The sequence below is a fragment of the Pantherophis guttatus genome, chromosome 8 (genome assembly GCF_059756535.1).
Source record: "Pantherophis guttatus breed Tessera chromosome 8, ASM5975653v1, whole genome shotgun sequence".
NCBI classification, from domain to species: domain Eukaryota; kingdom Metazoa; phylum Chordata; class Lepidosauria; order Squamata; family Colubridae; genus Pantherophis; species Pantherophis guttatus.
Window position 1 is genome coordinate 71,207,908 of NC_142070.1, and position 14,366 is coordinate 71,222,273.

Sequence of the window (14,366 nt, forward strand, 5' to 3'; positions counted from 1 at the left end):
TTGTTGGGTAATCCCTATTCCAAATCCAGAAACAGAGGATCTAGTATTGTGTCCCAAAGTCATAAACTGCCCACCCTTCCTGCAAATGAGAACCCAAGAGGCAGCCTTGAAGGTTAAATCCAAGGGCTGCTATTCTCAAGCAAACACCATCTGTGTTTTACCATTTGGGAGTGCGATAGTATCTGACTTGCACTCAGGCCTTCTTCTTCTGAGGACTCATCAGTATCTTCTTGGTTGGTCAGGTTCAAGCTGGGAGTGCTACCTGAATACTGATACTCTTGGAGAGATGGCGTGTCCCCTTTCTCAATACTGTCCAGCGAACGTCTACGGACGCCCCAGTTGAAGTTGTCCATGCTCTCTCCCTGTAATGAGAAGGAAGCTTATTCCAACGTGTTTAAGCCCACCCTGAGTGCTGAAATGAACACAGCAAAACAAAGCCACACAAATACTGAATTCACTGAGAGCAGAGTTTAAATCAGCCCTTCAAGTTCATTGCATATTTAAATTTTATTGACATGGCTCTCCTTTCAAAGCGTTTAAATACACGGCAACATAATTTTTTCTTTCACAGATTCATCTTCAGAACTAAACGGGCTTAAAAATTGTCTACAACCATATATCCTTTGCAGTTACCAAGATCATCTGACTTTCAAGCACAGACAAGACAAATACACTACAGATGACAACAGATGAAACAAGCCACTGCACCAGGCTGCAACTTACCTGCAGCTCCTGGTTCGCAAAAAGAAAAACACACATAATTAGAACGAGGACAAACACTTAAAGATACTTTTTAATGGAGGCTATTTTATATTGCATGAGCTTGCCGGCAGTAGAAGACTGATTCAAGCTCTGGAAATACTTTTTTTTTTGGTCAAGCCCCCTTATTATTTAATTGGTTTTAGAAAAATTGGTGCAAAAACATTATGAGACAAACACTTAAAACAGATGGTTATGGCACATTTTTCAGTGTTAACATATATTAAAACTAATTTTGAGAACGGCTTGAAAGTAACTGCAGTGAAAATTCAAAATGGATTTTATCTACATTTGTTTGATTAAATGTACAATATGTAAATTTTATTCAGTGCAAAGAAAGCATAAACATTTGAGCTAATTTCGGTCTTGATAAGCATGTTTGGCTGTTACAGTTTTCATTCCTCTTTGGGTAACCTTCCCAGGTGCTTAAAATTTAAATTTGCTATTGATTCATTACAGGTATTGTCCCGCTCTTTTCTGAGCCAATGAAGCATAAGGGAAATGCTTCAGAGAAGTGATAAGCAGTTGGAAGTGTTGTGATGGTTCTGAGATCAAAATGTTGACTGGATTACAGTTCTGTAATCTACAGGGATTACAGTTCTGTAATCTACAGGGATTACAGTTCTGTAATCTACAGTCATTTGGATTACTGGAGATAAGAGAGAGTCTATTTCTTGGTAGAAAGAAGAACTTGAGAACTGCTAAAATTCCTCATCTACAGGAGTTTTGTTTTCAGAGGTATAAAAGAGTTATGTGAATACCCCCTCCACATCCATAGGGATGGTGTTATTTGTAGGACTGTTCAGCATTCCCCAATATCCACCCTTGGATATTTCCATGCACTGCAACGGTATATTATAAATGACAGTTATTACATTTTACTATTTAAAAACAGAGAAAAATGCAGATAAAGATGATAAATGCACCATGAACCCAGACACAATATGAATGGCTGAAAATCAAATCAATTTCAACACACTCCTTATGTCAATATCACTGTGCAGTATTCATTGAGGTTTTGAGGATACTCGTAAAAAGCTATACTTCAAGTTTTGTATAGTTTCATTTGGCTTTCTACAGTTGTATTCTCAATTATATACTGATACACTCTTTAATTCACCATTAAGCAAGAAATTTGCAAAACGTCAGGTACTGTTCATATTTCTACGTATCAGATTAGATCAAAGTAAAAAGCAAAGGGAGCAGCTAGTATGAACGAAAGAGCTCATGATATGCTAAACAGCACAATATAAAATTATAGATCCAATGCTTTTTTTTTCCAAGCAGGAAGTTCAAGAAATGGCATGCATGGATTTTTTTAGTGCTTTGATTAATTACAGTACAAGCTTACAGCAAAAGAAAAGGACAGGATCTCAAAGTTGTTACTTTTTCTTGAAGAATAGGCTTGAATGAAGCTACCGTTACACAGTCTTACCTCTGCATCTTCCAACTCAACATCTAAAAAGTCAAAATCCTTAAAAACTCCAAACTGTTGTTCACTTGTGTTATCTTCTACAACCACTTCTTCTTCTTGAATTACTTCCTCTGTTGCTGAAATAAGACTCGTTTGCTGGTCCCCAACTTCTAAGTCTTCATTAGAAGAAAAGATAACCTACAGTGTCATTAGTAACAGAAGTAATAAGCATAAGTAAAACTGGAGTACCAATATGGATGTTTACAGATGTTGAATCTTAGAGGACGGGAACTGATGGAATTATATTTAAATGCCATTAATCACTAACAAGACATTCTGATATGATGTAAAAGCTTTCTAGTTCTTAAACTATGACAGCGATATAATAATTCAACGTTAGTATAAAATTTTCTTTAATTGATGGACATGTGCTTCTTTCAGGAATTTAAAATTACTCACAGAAGGGTTCTTGGGAATTCCTGATTCTGGACCACAAAGAGATAATACATTCATTAATTTCTCCCTTGTTCGTCGCTGGAAAAGAAATCAAAGTACTTATAAATATTTAAATGATGCTTGCTTTCTTTTGCTATGTACAAAGAGATGCTTTCTGCATTTTAAGATTTATGCAATGGATCACCTGAGATAACTGTGGCCTCTTCCAGCTCACAGGAACCAAAGCATTAGAATTTGATCCGGAGGAAGTGGAAGATGTACTTCTTGTAACAGCAATGACTTTAGCTTTGCCATTCCTACCCGTTGCACTGTGCTGATCACCGTATTTGTTCCCAATAATTGGGGTCTATAAAATGAAGACAAAGTAGTTTTTCAGGTCAACATATTGTCGAATTTCACAAAGGTCTGTAAGACAGAGTTTATTTACCATGCTGTGTGTACGGAGTGCAACCAGCAAGGCCCATATAACATGCAAAGCCACAAACTATGATCTATAAATCATCATATCCAGGCTTGTATTATTAATGTTAATGTGGTAGCTGTTTGCAGTTGTGGAGGAAGATTGTTGTTGTTGTTGTTGTTTTTGGTTTTTTCTGGGGTAAGAACATTCTCCTTGCCAGGAGCTTTTCATTCCTTTCACCAATCTTCTCATTTTATTGAGCAGAAATCGCTGCTTTTTTTTCTTTTTCTTTTTCTTTTTTGACAGCTAACTAATGGCAAACTGCATAAAGGGATGTTGGGGTCAGCTGCTGTCAGTCCTTTATGGTTGGCTAGAAACAGACACTAGAAATACTAAAATTTCTCTTATATTGATAAAGGCGATGATAAAGAATTTTGAAAACCTGAGAACATTTGTTCTTCTCTCCCCTTTATACCTAATTTTATTCTTGGGATCCTGGAATGAAATGAAGGGAACAAGAAGCTTTTCCTCTGTTCCCACTTTTCCTTTGGCTGAAACCATCATTCAAGCAGTGTTTTGAACTACTGAGTAATTATATTGTTGTACTTTCTTTCATCAAAATGCAGGCAATTTGAAAGCCTTCTGGATGGGATGTTTTATTTTGGGCTCAAAACAACCCATTTTTCCTCATATGTGCATATTTCTAATTTCAAATTAAAAACTTACGATCTTGTGGGGCTGCATTTCTAGCTGTCCGGGGTCACATGAAGCCTGTGAGCCACAGGTTAGACATGCCTGACTTAGAAGAAAATTAAGCACGCAAAATCTTAAACCTTACTTAAAAACTCTTTACCTCTGATATGTCAAAATGGAAATCTAAGGTCTTCCCAGGCAGTTCTTTGGAAACATTGTTAAAAATTTTTGTAAATGAAATTTCAGGTGAGCTTATGTCACCACCATAAGATTTTGGAATATCATTTGGTACAACAAGACTGGCCGAACGCGATACCACCAATTTTAAAATATTAAGTGCTTCCTTCCAGTAGGGACTCTGTTAATAAAGACAGGAAAAAAAAGACATGTATCAGAATAATAACTTAAAAATACAAAAACCTACGTTATCTGAAGTATTAATATAAAGCCCTTACATTTCTATCAACAGGTCAACAAATTTGATTTTTTTTAAAACATAAATACAGGTTAAATCCTTGAAGAAAAACCTGCTTCACAGAATAAAAGAAAATGCATGAAGCTTCTCTCTTGCTGTTAAATAGTTGCATCTCTTTTCAGCTCCACACAGTTGCTTAAGGTACTCCTGGGTTTTTCTGCATATGTGTGCATGCATAGCTGCACCACTTTCTTAAAGAGGTGCTTTGTATATACCCCTGCACATTCCAAAGTATGTTTTTCAAAGAATTTCTACAGGCCTACTGTTTACCGCTTACAAGTATGGGAATGTTAATTATGCACGCTAAAGTATTTAGCAGTGTAGCTGGTACTTAGAACTTAATTACTTTTCTCATAGTTATTTTACAGTCACTTGGTTTAACTTAACAGGCAATTGGAGTAACTTAATCGTAGGTAGAAAGGCTGCTTCAGTTGCTTAATTTCAGAGTATGGAGGGGGCATAAGTCAAACTTCCACGTTCTCTATTAATAATCAGAGGAAGAGGGCCACACCACAGGAAGAGAGTTGGCTAAGTGCATTTGCTTTATTTTATGATGAAATTCAAAACAATATATCCAATTGAAAGGTCAGAAAATGGGATGAGAAGGAAAATTTACAAAAAAGCATTAGCACAGCAGGTCTTGCTTTTAAATTGCCGTGAGATTGGTTCCACTTGATAAAATTTGAAAAAATAGTTATCATTAACTGCTCCCTTTTATCACCACATGATTTTTCATAACAACAAAAATATTCCCTATCATAACACTATATCCAGATTAAAGTTCAATAATGAGCATTTTGCCCGCAAAGAGTGCCTTCATGCGAACCTTACTCAATCAAGAAGTCTCTAACTGTTTAGTCAAAATGGAAAATTATGGTTACAGTTTTCAATAGTCTTAAACTATGAATTTATAATCCTCTGCTTTTTCTTAAAAGTAAATCCAGATGTGGATACTTTAAAAAAATCCTTATTTCTCTTCTCACCTGATGGCATCTGGTATTTTTGCTTATTTAGATTTCATTTTTACATCATGACTATGCAGACTGGCAACAAGTTCTGTAGCTAAAGTACTGATTAAGAAGCAAAAGCCCCAATAGGAAAGCTTAGAAGAGAACAAAACAAATGATAAGGCAATGCAAACTTGAATCGGCTTTGCTAAGTTTTGTAGTGGCCCAGGATTCTATACAATCACATGTACAAATTTATCAACTGTAATAACATATAAAGATGGGGCATTACAATTTTTCTAGTTAATTAAACTTCAGCCATATTTTTGTACTATTGTTCAACGAATAGTACCAGTAAAGGAGAATATCTGTAGCTCAGAGTTGAAATGAGGAGTCCTTGGTGCTCTCTGAGCTTTTGGCGATGGTTTGCTCTCCAGGTTTGCCATTTAGCTCTTGAATGTTTCATTACCATTATCATCAGTGGGACTTCAGTAGAAGCATCTTGTTACGTTCCTCTTGAACTTATATAGGTCTTGTGTGCCGGTGTGATCGGTTGCTTGATTGGCCATTTGTTTGCTGCTGATTGGTTCCGTTGTTGACTGGTCGTTCGAATGGTCTGGTTTCTTAAGTGTTCATAGGCTGTGAATTTATTGAAGCCTGGTATTCTACAAAAGGGGGAATTAACAAGCATATTGATTTAGATCCAGCATATGAGCACTTGAGAAACAGGACCATTCGAATGACCAATCAACAGTGGAACCAATCAGCTCCTCAGAATTCAAGTATAGCACCAAACGAACAGCCAATCACGTGACCAACTGAACACACCGGCACATATATAAACTTAAGACATATATAAGCTTAATTTATTTATTTATTTATTTGATTTGTATACCGCCCTACTCCCGAAGGACTCAGGGCGGTGAACAGCCAACAATAAAATACATAAATACACAAAATTTAAAAACCCGATAAAATCAAATTAAACTTTTTGGCCCAGACAAATTAAAATACCCCAATAATTTAAAAACAGATTAAAATTTACATATTTAAAAAGGGAAGAGATCAGGCCAAGCCCGCTTGATGGAATAAAAAGGTCTTCACAGCACGGCGGAAGGTGCGCAGATCCGGGATCCTCCGTATCTCCGGGGGGAGCTCATTCCAGATGGTAGGTGCCCCCACAGAGAAGGCTCTCCCCCTAAGAAGAACAGGACAAGATCCTTCAACCAAAGTCCTGCTCCTGATGTTACGTAGCCTGGTAACGAAATGTTTGGGAGCTAAATGGCAAGCTCGAAGAGCAAACCACTGCCAAAAGCTCAGAGAGCACCAAGGACCTCTCAATGAACAGTACTACAAATGTAATAAAGCCATCTACCTATGTTCCTGATCTTCTGAAAAGGCATCAGTTAACAAGAGTAAATATCTGCCAGGGATTAAATTAAATGAACTACTTAGAAGCCTTATTTCTAATTGCCACAGGATAAACAGATTATTGGGCTGCTATCTATGTCCACATTTTGGTGCTAAAGAATTCCAGTAACTATATCTATTTGGGAGAGAAATAATTCAAACACCCTATTTGGTGCAAAATTCATTTGGGAAAAAATACACCATGCAGAATTTTGATTTATGAGTAAATTTTCTTTTGAAAACTCATATAAATTTTAACTGATTACAACTAAAATATTCCATCCAGGAATCTTTAATACTATTTGGACAGCAACATCTAAGAATACTTTGGTGTAAAATAAATGTTTTGTAGCCATATGTGGAATTATATAGACTGGATAAAATTTATCCAATAATTAAATAAAACTGAAGTTTAGAGTATAAAAATATTACAAAAAGCTTCTATCGCCATTTGCTCAGGGATAAAAAAAAAAGGGGGGGGGGGAGGAGCCTTTGAACTACATGCATTTTTCCAACATCTCTCTTTGATGTTCCTAAGATTGTAAAAATAAAAATGTGGCCCTTGTTGGTATTTGGTGGGGCATTTTCAAGGACCCAAATGTGCCTTCTGCCTTAACGTGTCCATTTCAGCTCTTAGAATTTTCATCCTGACCCAAAATAAGCTTGCTTTGACTCTTTGCATTGGGCGTACATGGCTGAGGAATTCTAGGAGTTGAAGGGCACATATCTTAAAGTTGCCAAGTTTGAAAAGATTAACATATGCTGGACAAAATGTGGCAGTTGTACACCCTGATCCAGAAGAACACAAAATCCATTTCCCTAAATGGAAAGATATGACATTTTCAAAGATGTCCCTTTAAATCACTCACCTGCACATATTTGCCAATGATCTTGATGATCTCCAAATTGAACTGCTTCACTGGTGCTGTGGACAGATCAACGTGGCTCAAAAGGCTATAAATGATTTGCAGCAAAGACTGCTGCATGCTGGAGATCCCTTTTTCTAACAGCTAAAAACAGATGTGTAAAATGGATTATCCAAAATATCAAACGACATTAAATGCAAAGTAGTAAGCTATTAGATAACCTATATCTTTAATGGACCTGCCCTCACATTCAATAAACTAAGTATTATCTGATGTATAACATTAGAAGTGTATATTTGAAAGTTTAAAAGCCACTGTAGTATAATGGTTAAAGTATCAAAGTAGAACTGGGAAGATCCATTTGGTAACACTAAAATGTGAGAAAGCAAAATGTGCATCTTCAAACAGAAAATAGTATCCAATACCTGAAAGAGATACCCAAATGTACAAAGAATTATTACCTCTGCAAGGTATGTTATCAGATTAAAAGTTGTTTCTGAGAATGAGTCATGCAAATATCTGCACACTACGTTAATCCAATTGGAGCAGTCTCTGGAGTAACTGTGTGTACTGTATAAACACATCATATGAGCCAAATTAGCAAGAGTTGGGGATTTCTCTTCTGTACAAACCTAAAAACAAAAAGTCAAAATATTAGTTACTAGAATATCTAACTAAATGTTTAATTTTAAAAGAGCCCTGACTTTATTACAACTTGTAACAGTCATTATGACAATAGGCTTTGTCTGAGTTCAAAATCCCATTATGGAATAATGTGCTTTGCTTGGTTCTGGTTTAAGGTTATCTATGAACCCAGCTAATTGGTTAGTTAAATTGATTGGGTAAGCAAACAATGTGTGACTCCAGTGTTAGATAGAGCAGATTGACTGAAAAAGAGTTGTTCCTCTGTTAGTTATGATTGTCTTAAATCCTAGTGACTGCAATACATTTACTCTAAATAGATAAATCTATTCACTTCAGTGCCCAGTTTGTGTGGCATTGCAGCATTTAGAAATTTGGGTTGAAAGCTGGTGTCTGGGATAAAAGCATCAAGAAACCAGCAATACTGTTTTTCTTAGCTGTTGCTTACAGCCAATGTAAGGACTCAGTCTGGCTGTCCCATCGCTCCTGCTGGAGCTCTGGGCCTACTCAAAGCATCATACATGCAACTCACTTAGATGCCAATGTTTGGGATTTTCTCTATGCAATACAGAATAGCCAGGTTTCTGCTGTTGTGAGGACCTCCTGGATGCCAGCACTTCGGGCTTTTTTAGGGGGTTTGGGCAACATGTATTATCATTCTCAATTGATTGTCCACTGTCCAACATTAAACTGTTGCTATCACTGTCCTTTGTTCTTCTAGCTACCACACTCTTACCATTGTTGTTACTATGGCTCTATCCAACCTCAGATGCCACATTTTTTTCCTTTGCCACTCTGTATCACCTCCCTTCTGATCTTCCCAGTAATCTCAGAACTTCACAATTTGGGTTCCTTTCCCTCCTTTTCCTTTTCCCACTCTACTACAGCTGAGCCCCTTCTTAAATGGCAGGTTTCTGGCAGAGTGGATGGAGGTGTCAGTTCAGGCACTTTGCTACTGCATATCCATCCTTCCACAGTGAATCTGAATCTCCTCTTCCTCTATCTTGCTAGAACACTCAGATGTAATCTGTTGAATATAAGTACCGATATTTTCTAGCAATGTAGTTTGAAGTACCACAATTAAGCTGGGATGAATAGTTTTTACCCTAAATAAAAAAACAGAAATGAGCCCAAGATTGGACCACTGCCTGAACCTGGATTTCTGATTGACTGAAGGAGCCTTTGCATTATGATCTGATCTACTTATTGTAGTGGTAATGGACTTAAAGTGGACACTGCAAGTGAAACAACCCATTTCGCTGTGTCTTTGGTGTAAAGTATGAAAGTGGGGATATTATGAACTCAGAGCCTCTTATATAGGCAGAAGAGGCTTTTTGAGTTGCTTTATTTTTTATGAAAGTTGACTTCCTCAATTACAACATCCACAAAAGAACAGGTACGAGAGATAAGGCTCTGTTGAAATACTGAGGAACTTTAAAACACAAAGGAGAAGAATGATAGATGAAGAAAAATAGGAGTAAAAAAGAAAGAATTCTTATACCAAAGGTAAACTGGATATTGTAATTCTAAGACAGCCCGCCAAAAGAGATTTGAGGGAAGAAGAATGAGGGAAAGATATTCAGGGATAGGGTTCTCGGAAAAATATTAGTGGCAGAACTCTTTCAAAGTCTATACAAGTCCAAACCCATCTGTGTGAATGTACAGACAGCACATTTGATCAAATTGCCTTCCCCATGAAAACTAAAATATGTTGAATTATTTCTGCTTATTACCTACCTTTGCTATTCTGTCAGCTGTTTCTTTGCAGAACTGACTTGGATTATCAAAATGTTGAATTAAATGAGGCAATAAACATAATATGTTAAGAGGAAATCCTGCACAGAAAAAGATGAAGTTGAATTTATCTGCAGAATTTAGAAATCTAATTTCTATCCTTTCTAGGCAACTATTTCAAGGTGCACTAGCTATAAATACTCAGCAAAAATAAAAATGCCTAAGAAACCTGTCGTACTGAGGGTAAACAATCTGGCTGCCCCAGTTGCATAAATTCTAAACAACGTGGCCAAGAGTACAAATTATCAAGATACCAGGTTATTTACTTTGCCATATGCTATCAGTTTTACAATGTCTGGTCTTTATTCTATGCCTCTGCCAAAATCTCTCTTCTTTTTCAATCCAGATAAAACTGCTCCAACTGATTGTTTTGACAGTTGCTTATACCCAATGTTTATCATCTCTTAAAACTTGCTATGGTTGTCCCGCCTGTTGATAAGCTCCCAGAAAGTGGATTTGGAGGGCTACTGTTCTGACACCTGGGATATTTAATGAGCCGTGGTGGCGCAGTGGTTAGAATGCAGTATTGAAGGCTACCTCTGCTGACTGCGGGCAGTTTGAGTCTCACTGGCTGAAGGTTGACTCAGCCTTCCATCCTTCTGAGTTGGGTAAAATGAGGACCCAAATTGTTGAGGGCAATATGCTGATTCTGTCAACCGCTTAGAGAGGGCTGTAAAGCACTGTGAAGCGGGATGTAAGTCTAAGTGCTATTGCTATTAAAAAAGGGAGTAGAAAGGACCGTGCAAGAAAACCTAAGCTGGAACTGCACACCGGACAGTTCCCTGCCAAGTGCTATTTACCTATAGTGTCTCATATCTGGTCTTCACATTTGTTTAATGTGAAACTGCTGAGCCAGAACATGGAATGTTGGTAATACGAATTCTATTGCCTCTTAACACCTAATTATTCCAAGGAAGCAATCATTGCCTGTGAATGTTTCCTAACCTTAATAATGGATGAGGGAAAAAGCAACCCAAAAATGAAATCCAAACAAGACCAAGGTGCTATTGGTATGGAGAAAGTTAAATGCAGGGATTGAGGCAAAGTCCATTTTGAATAAGGATGCATATCCCGAGAAAAAACAGGGATGCCAATTTGGGAGTGGTTTTTGGCCCCCCGTTATTGTGAGGTTTCCAAATAACAACTACAGCAAGGAGACCCCGAACAGAATTACGATTATACAAATTGTAACTCTTCACGAGCTGGACAGTCTTAGCAATATAGCCCATCCACATCCTTTTTTAACTACTGCTTGGTGCATTTCAGGCTGCTCCTGAAGTGCCCAGAAAATGCAGCTGGCACAAAATACAACAGCAAGATTGTAGGTCAGAAGCTGGTGAAATCCTAGGATGCCTATTCTAAAAGTTTTGCCCTGGCACTGCTAGATACAGTTTTAATATGCTGACATTGGCCTTAAAAGCCCTAAATGGCTTAGGCACTATCTGAAGGAGAGGCCATTTTTAGGGTCCCCTTCAGAACTCATCTATCTAATAACATTCCTGTTAGGCCCCCGGGGAAACAAAATGCATTTTAATTTTATCTTCATTTAAACGGTAGCAATTTTATGCTTTATAATTTCTAATTTTGGAAGCAGCCTTGAACAGAAAGGATTCACTAGAAATCTAACAACAAATCTAATAACAAAACACATAAAAGAACCCCTACATTAACTCACAATTCTGGACAGTATAATTCCAAAAACATTTGAAAAATACCTGCTACTTGGGATGGATCCACCAACGTATGCTTGGAAACTGTAATGAGTTTGCTAAGTAAGTGAACTGTCATTTCTTGGGTTGACACAGAGGTGAACCCCTTCAGGAATAACTGCTGAAGGCCTGGAAAGTTATTCCACTTTAATTTACTCTGCATCTGTTCAATCTTCTCCCTGCTCTCAGGTTTATCCAGAGGCAAATGAACAAGAAGTTTATTGAGGAGTCTGAGAGCCAAGAGATATTCATATTCATAATCTGATTCCAGCAAAGAGGCTGCAATCCAGAATATGGTGGCCATCAGATTGACAGGATCAGTAGTAGGCTGCACATCGTGCATTCCTCCCTCTTTCAGGGAGGAAAGGCTTCTAGTCCTTGCTAAGCTGTTGGAGTGATTTATCCTTCCGTCCATTATATCCAGCGTGTTGCTCCTCCGTCGGTCATTTTTCCTTTCACCTATCAAACTCAGCCGCAAAGAATTGCTTTTCATGTGACTGTAATAGCCTACAAAGTTGCCAGAGTTAACACGACTTGTGCTTAGGTTTATCTGACCGGTGCTTTTTCTGTTTGCTGCATATTTGTTCCCCAGTAATGGGTCATAATAGGAAGCACTAAAACAAAAAGAGAACACGGCAGGTAAAAGTCACATTCCTCACCCCAAGACCATTAAGATTATTAATTAAGAAAAAAGTTGATAACATCCCACAGTTTCAAATACAGAGAAGTAATATTACTTCTCTTTTAATCAAGAATGCTATACATTAATAATAATAATAAAAAAGACATACCGTATTTTTCCGACTATAAGATGCTCCAGACTATAAGACGCACCTACCTTTTTTTGGGAGGAAAACAAGAAAAAAAAAATCTGCCTCTGCCTCCCAGCAATTTGCCTCCTTGCAGCAAGCAGCAAACAGCCTGTTTCAGTTTCATTTTCATCACAGCCTGATAAGCACAAGAAAATAAAATCTGCCTCTGCCTCCCAGCAATTTGCCTCCTTGCAGAAAACAACCTGTTTCAGTTTCAGCTTCAGCACAACTTGATTAGCACAAGAAGCAGATTGTCGGTTGGATCGGCCTCCCTACGATTAGCTGTTTCAGGCTGCAGGGATTGCCATAGCCTATTGCCGCCTCTGCGCACCCCATTTTCCGCCCGTTCTGGGCGGCGGGGATCGGAATGGGCAATAGGAAATGGCAATCCCTGCAGCCTGAAACAGCTGATTGTTGGGAGGCCGATCCAACCAACAATCAGCTGCTTTTGCTAATCAGGCTGTGCTGAAGCTGAAACGGGTTGTTTTCTGCAAGGAGGCAAATTGCTGGGAGGCAGAGACCAAAGGGTGGGGGCCAGCGGGGCTACATTCAGTGTATAAGACGCACCCAAATTTTCAACCTCTTTTAGGGGAGGGAAAGTGTGTCTTATATTCTGAAAATACAGTACCTTTTTTCATGAGTTTCAAGGAAGGCGAGGGAATTATCATTATTTTTTTCTTTCGACATCATGGCATTCTATCACATTAGGATGCATCATGCTCACTGACCTTCTGGGAGTGTTTTTCAGGGCTTATGAATGGATGTATTTTCAATATTTATATCCTCCATTCTATTACTATGACCACCTAAGGCCGCTTACTAATAGACTAGAAAATTGATAAACCAGCATTGGTTAAAACATAGTGAGCTGGCTGCCACTCTCAAGGACAGGAGTTCCATTAACAAACAAGGGATAAAAATAGTATCTTTGTTGGAACATCATTTACCTCAATATATTCAACCAGCAGTACTTTTGTTTTTTAATGCACACTCAAGCCCATATAAATTGTTACTTCTCAAAATATTGGTAAGCAATTATTTTAGCTTTACTCGGTACTTGTCAGTGTTCTGGGCATAGGATGTTGTACTACTGTCAAATTGCTCTTGCTATTTTTCGGCCGGGGTTGGGGATATTAGGACACTGTACAAAGCAGATAAATTTGCTTCCTAAAATTCTATTGAAATTATGTAATGCATATTTATTTAAATCACAGAAGTCATATTTTCAGCAATGTCTGCATGACCTTGCTGCTTTCATTGTTAACATTGTTAACAAAAGTAACACGTCAAAACAAGTTCCATTCCACAAAGTACAAAAGGAACATGACTTAAAAGTTATTGTGCCACCGCTGTTGTCATCTTGCCACTCCTTGAACCTTACTGCAGACGCTGGCATTTAAACATCCCACTTTAAATAGAGGCGTATTTTTAAACTTCTGTCTGAACCAATGAGTGAAAGGCCCATATATTCCCAGTGATTTGAAAGAAAGTCTAGTCCAAATATTGTAAAAAGAATTTCAGATGCATACTACAGCAAGCTATCATAAAAAAATCTTGGGAGAAAAACTTAGGATATGGCCTTAATTTCAATGACTGGGAGATAGCTTGGAACAGAAATTTCAAAATAACGAAATCGGTAACATTCAGGGAAAATTACTACAAAATGTTGCATAGGTGGTACCTAGCCCCGGACAGGCTGGCCAAAATATTTCCAAATTCCTCTGCTTTATGTTGGAAAGACGGTCGGCACCTTTTATCATCTGTGGTGGACTTGCCCTGAGACCAAAAAGTTTTGGTTAAAGATTCGACTCTGGCTCTCGGAAATAATGGGACAGGAGATAGCCCTGGCCCCGGAATCCTTCCTCTTAGGTATGATTGAAGATGGTCTCGACAACAATAAAACCCAACTGGCAATTCAAATTATTACTGCGGCTAGATTAGCCTTCGCGAAACTCTGGAAATCCAACTCTACCCCCTCTGAAGAAATAT

General features: G+C 37.9%; 1 protein-coding gene across 14 annotated transcripts in view; it reads right to left on the bottom strand.

Moving 5' to 3' along the window:
- The window catches only part of FRYL (FRY like transcription coactivator), a 171,041-nt gene that overhangs the window by 33,075 nt on the left and 123,600 nt on the right, over positions 1 to 14,366 (bottom strand). For all 14 annotated transcript variants that reach the window (XM_034411349.3, XM_060690832.2, XM_087875302.1 and 11 more), the window contains 9 exons: positions 11,572 to 12,179; positions 9,800 to 9,897; positions 7,882 to 8,052; positions 7,424 to 7,564; positions 3,883 to 4,080; positions 2,814 to 2,975; positions 2,633 to 2,707; positions 2,195 to 2,371; positions 162 to 362 (listed from right to left, as the gene is read on the bottom strand). In XM_034411349.3, coding sequence (XP_034267240.2) covers positions 162 to 362; positions 2,195 to 2,371; positions 2,633 to 2,707; positions 2,814 to 2,975; positions 3,883 to 4,080; positions 7,424 to 7,564; positions 7,882 to 8,052; positions 9,800 to 9,897; positions 11,572 to 12,179 — 1,831 coding nt within the window. The remainder of the gene's footprint in view (positions 1 to 161; positions 363 to 2,194; positions 2,372 to 2,632; positions 2,708 to 2,813; positions 2,976 to 3,882; positions 4,081 to 7,423; positions 7,565 to 7,881; positions 8,053 to 9,799; positions 9,898 to 11,571; positions 12,180 to 14,366) is intronic.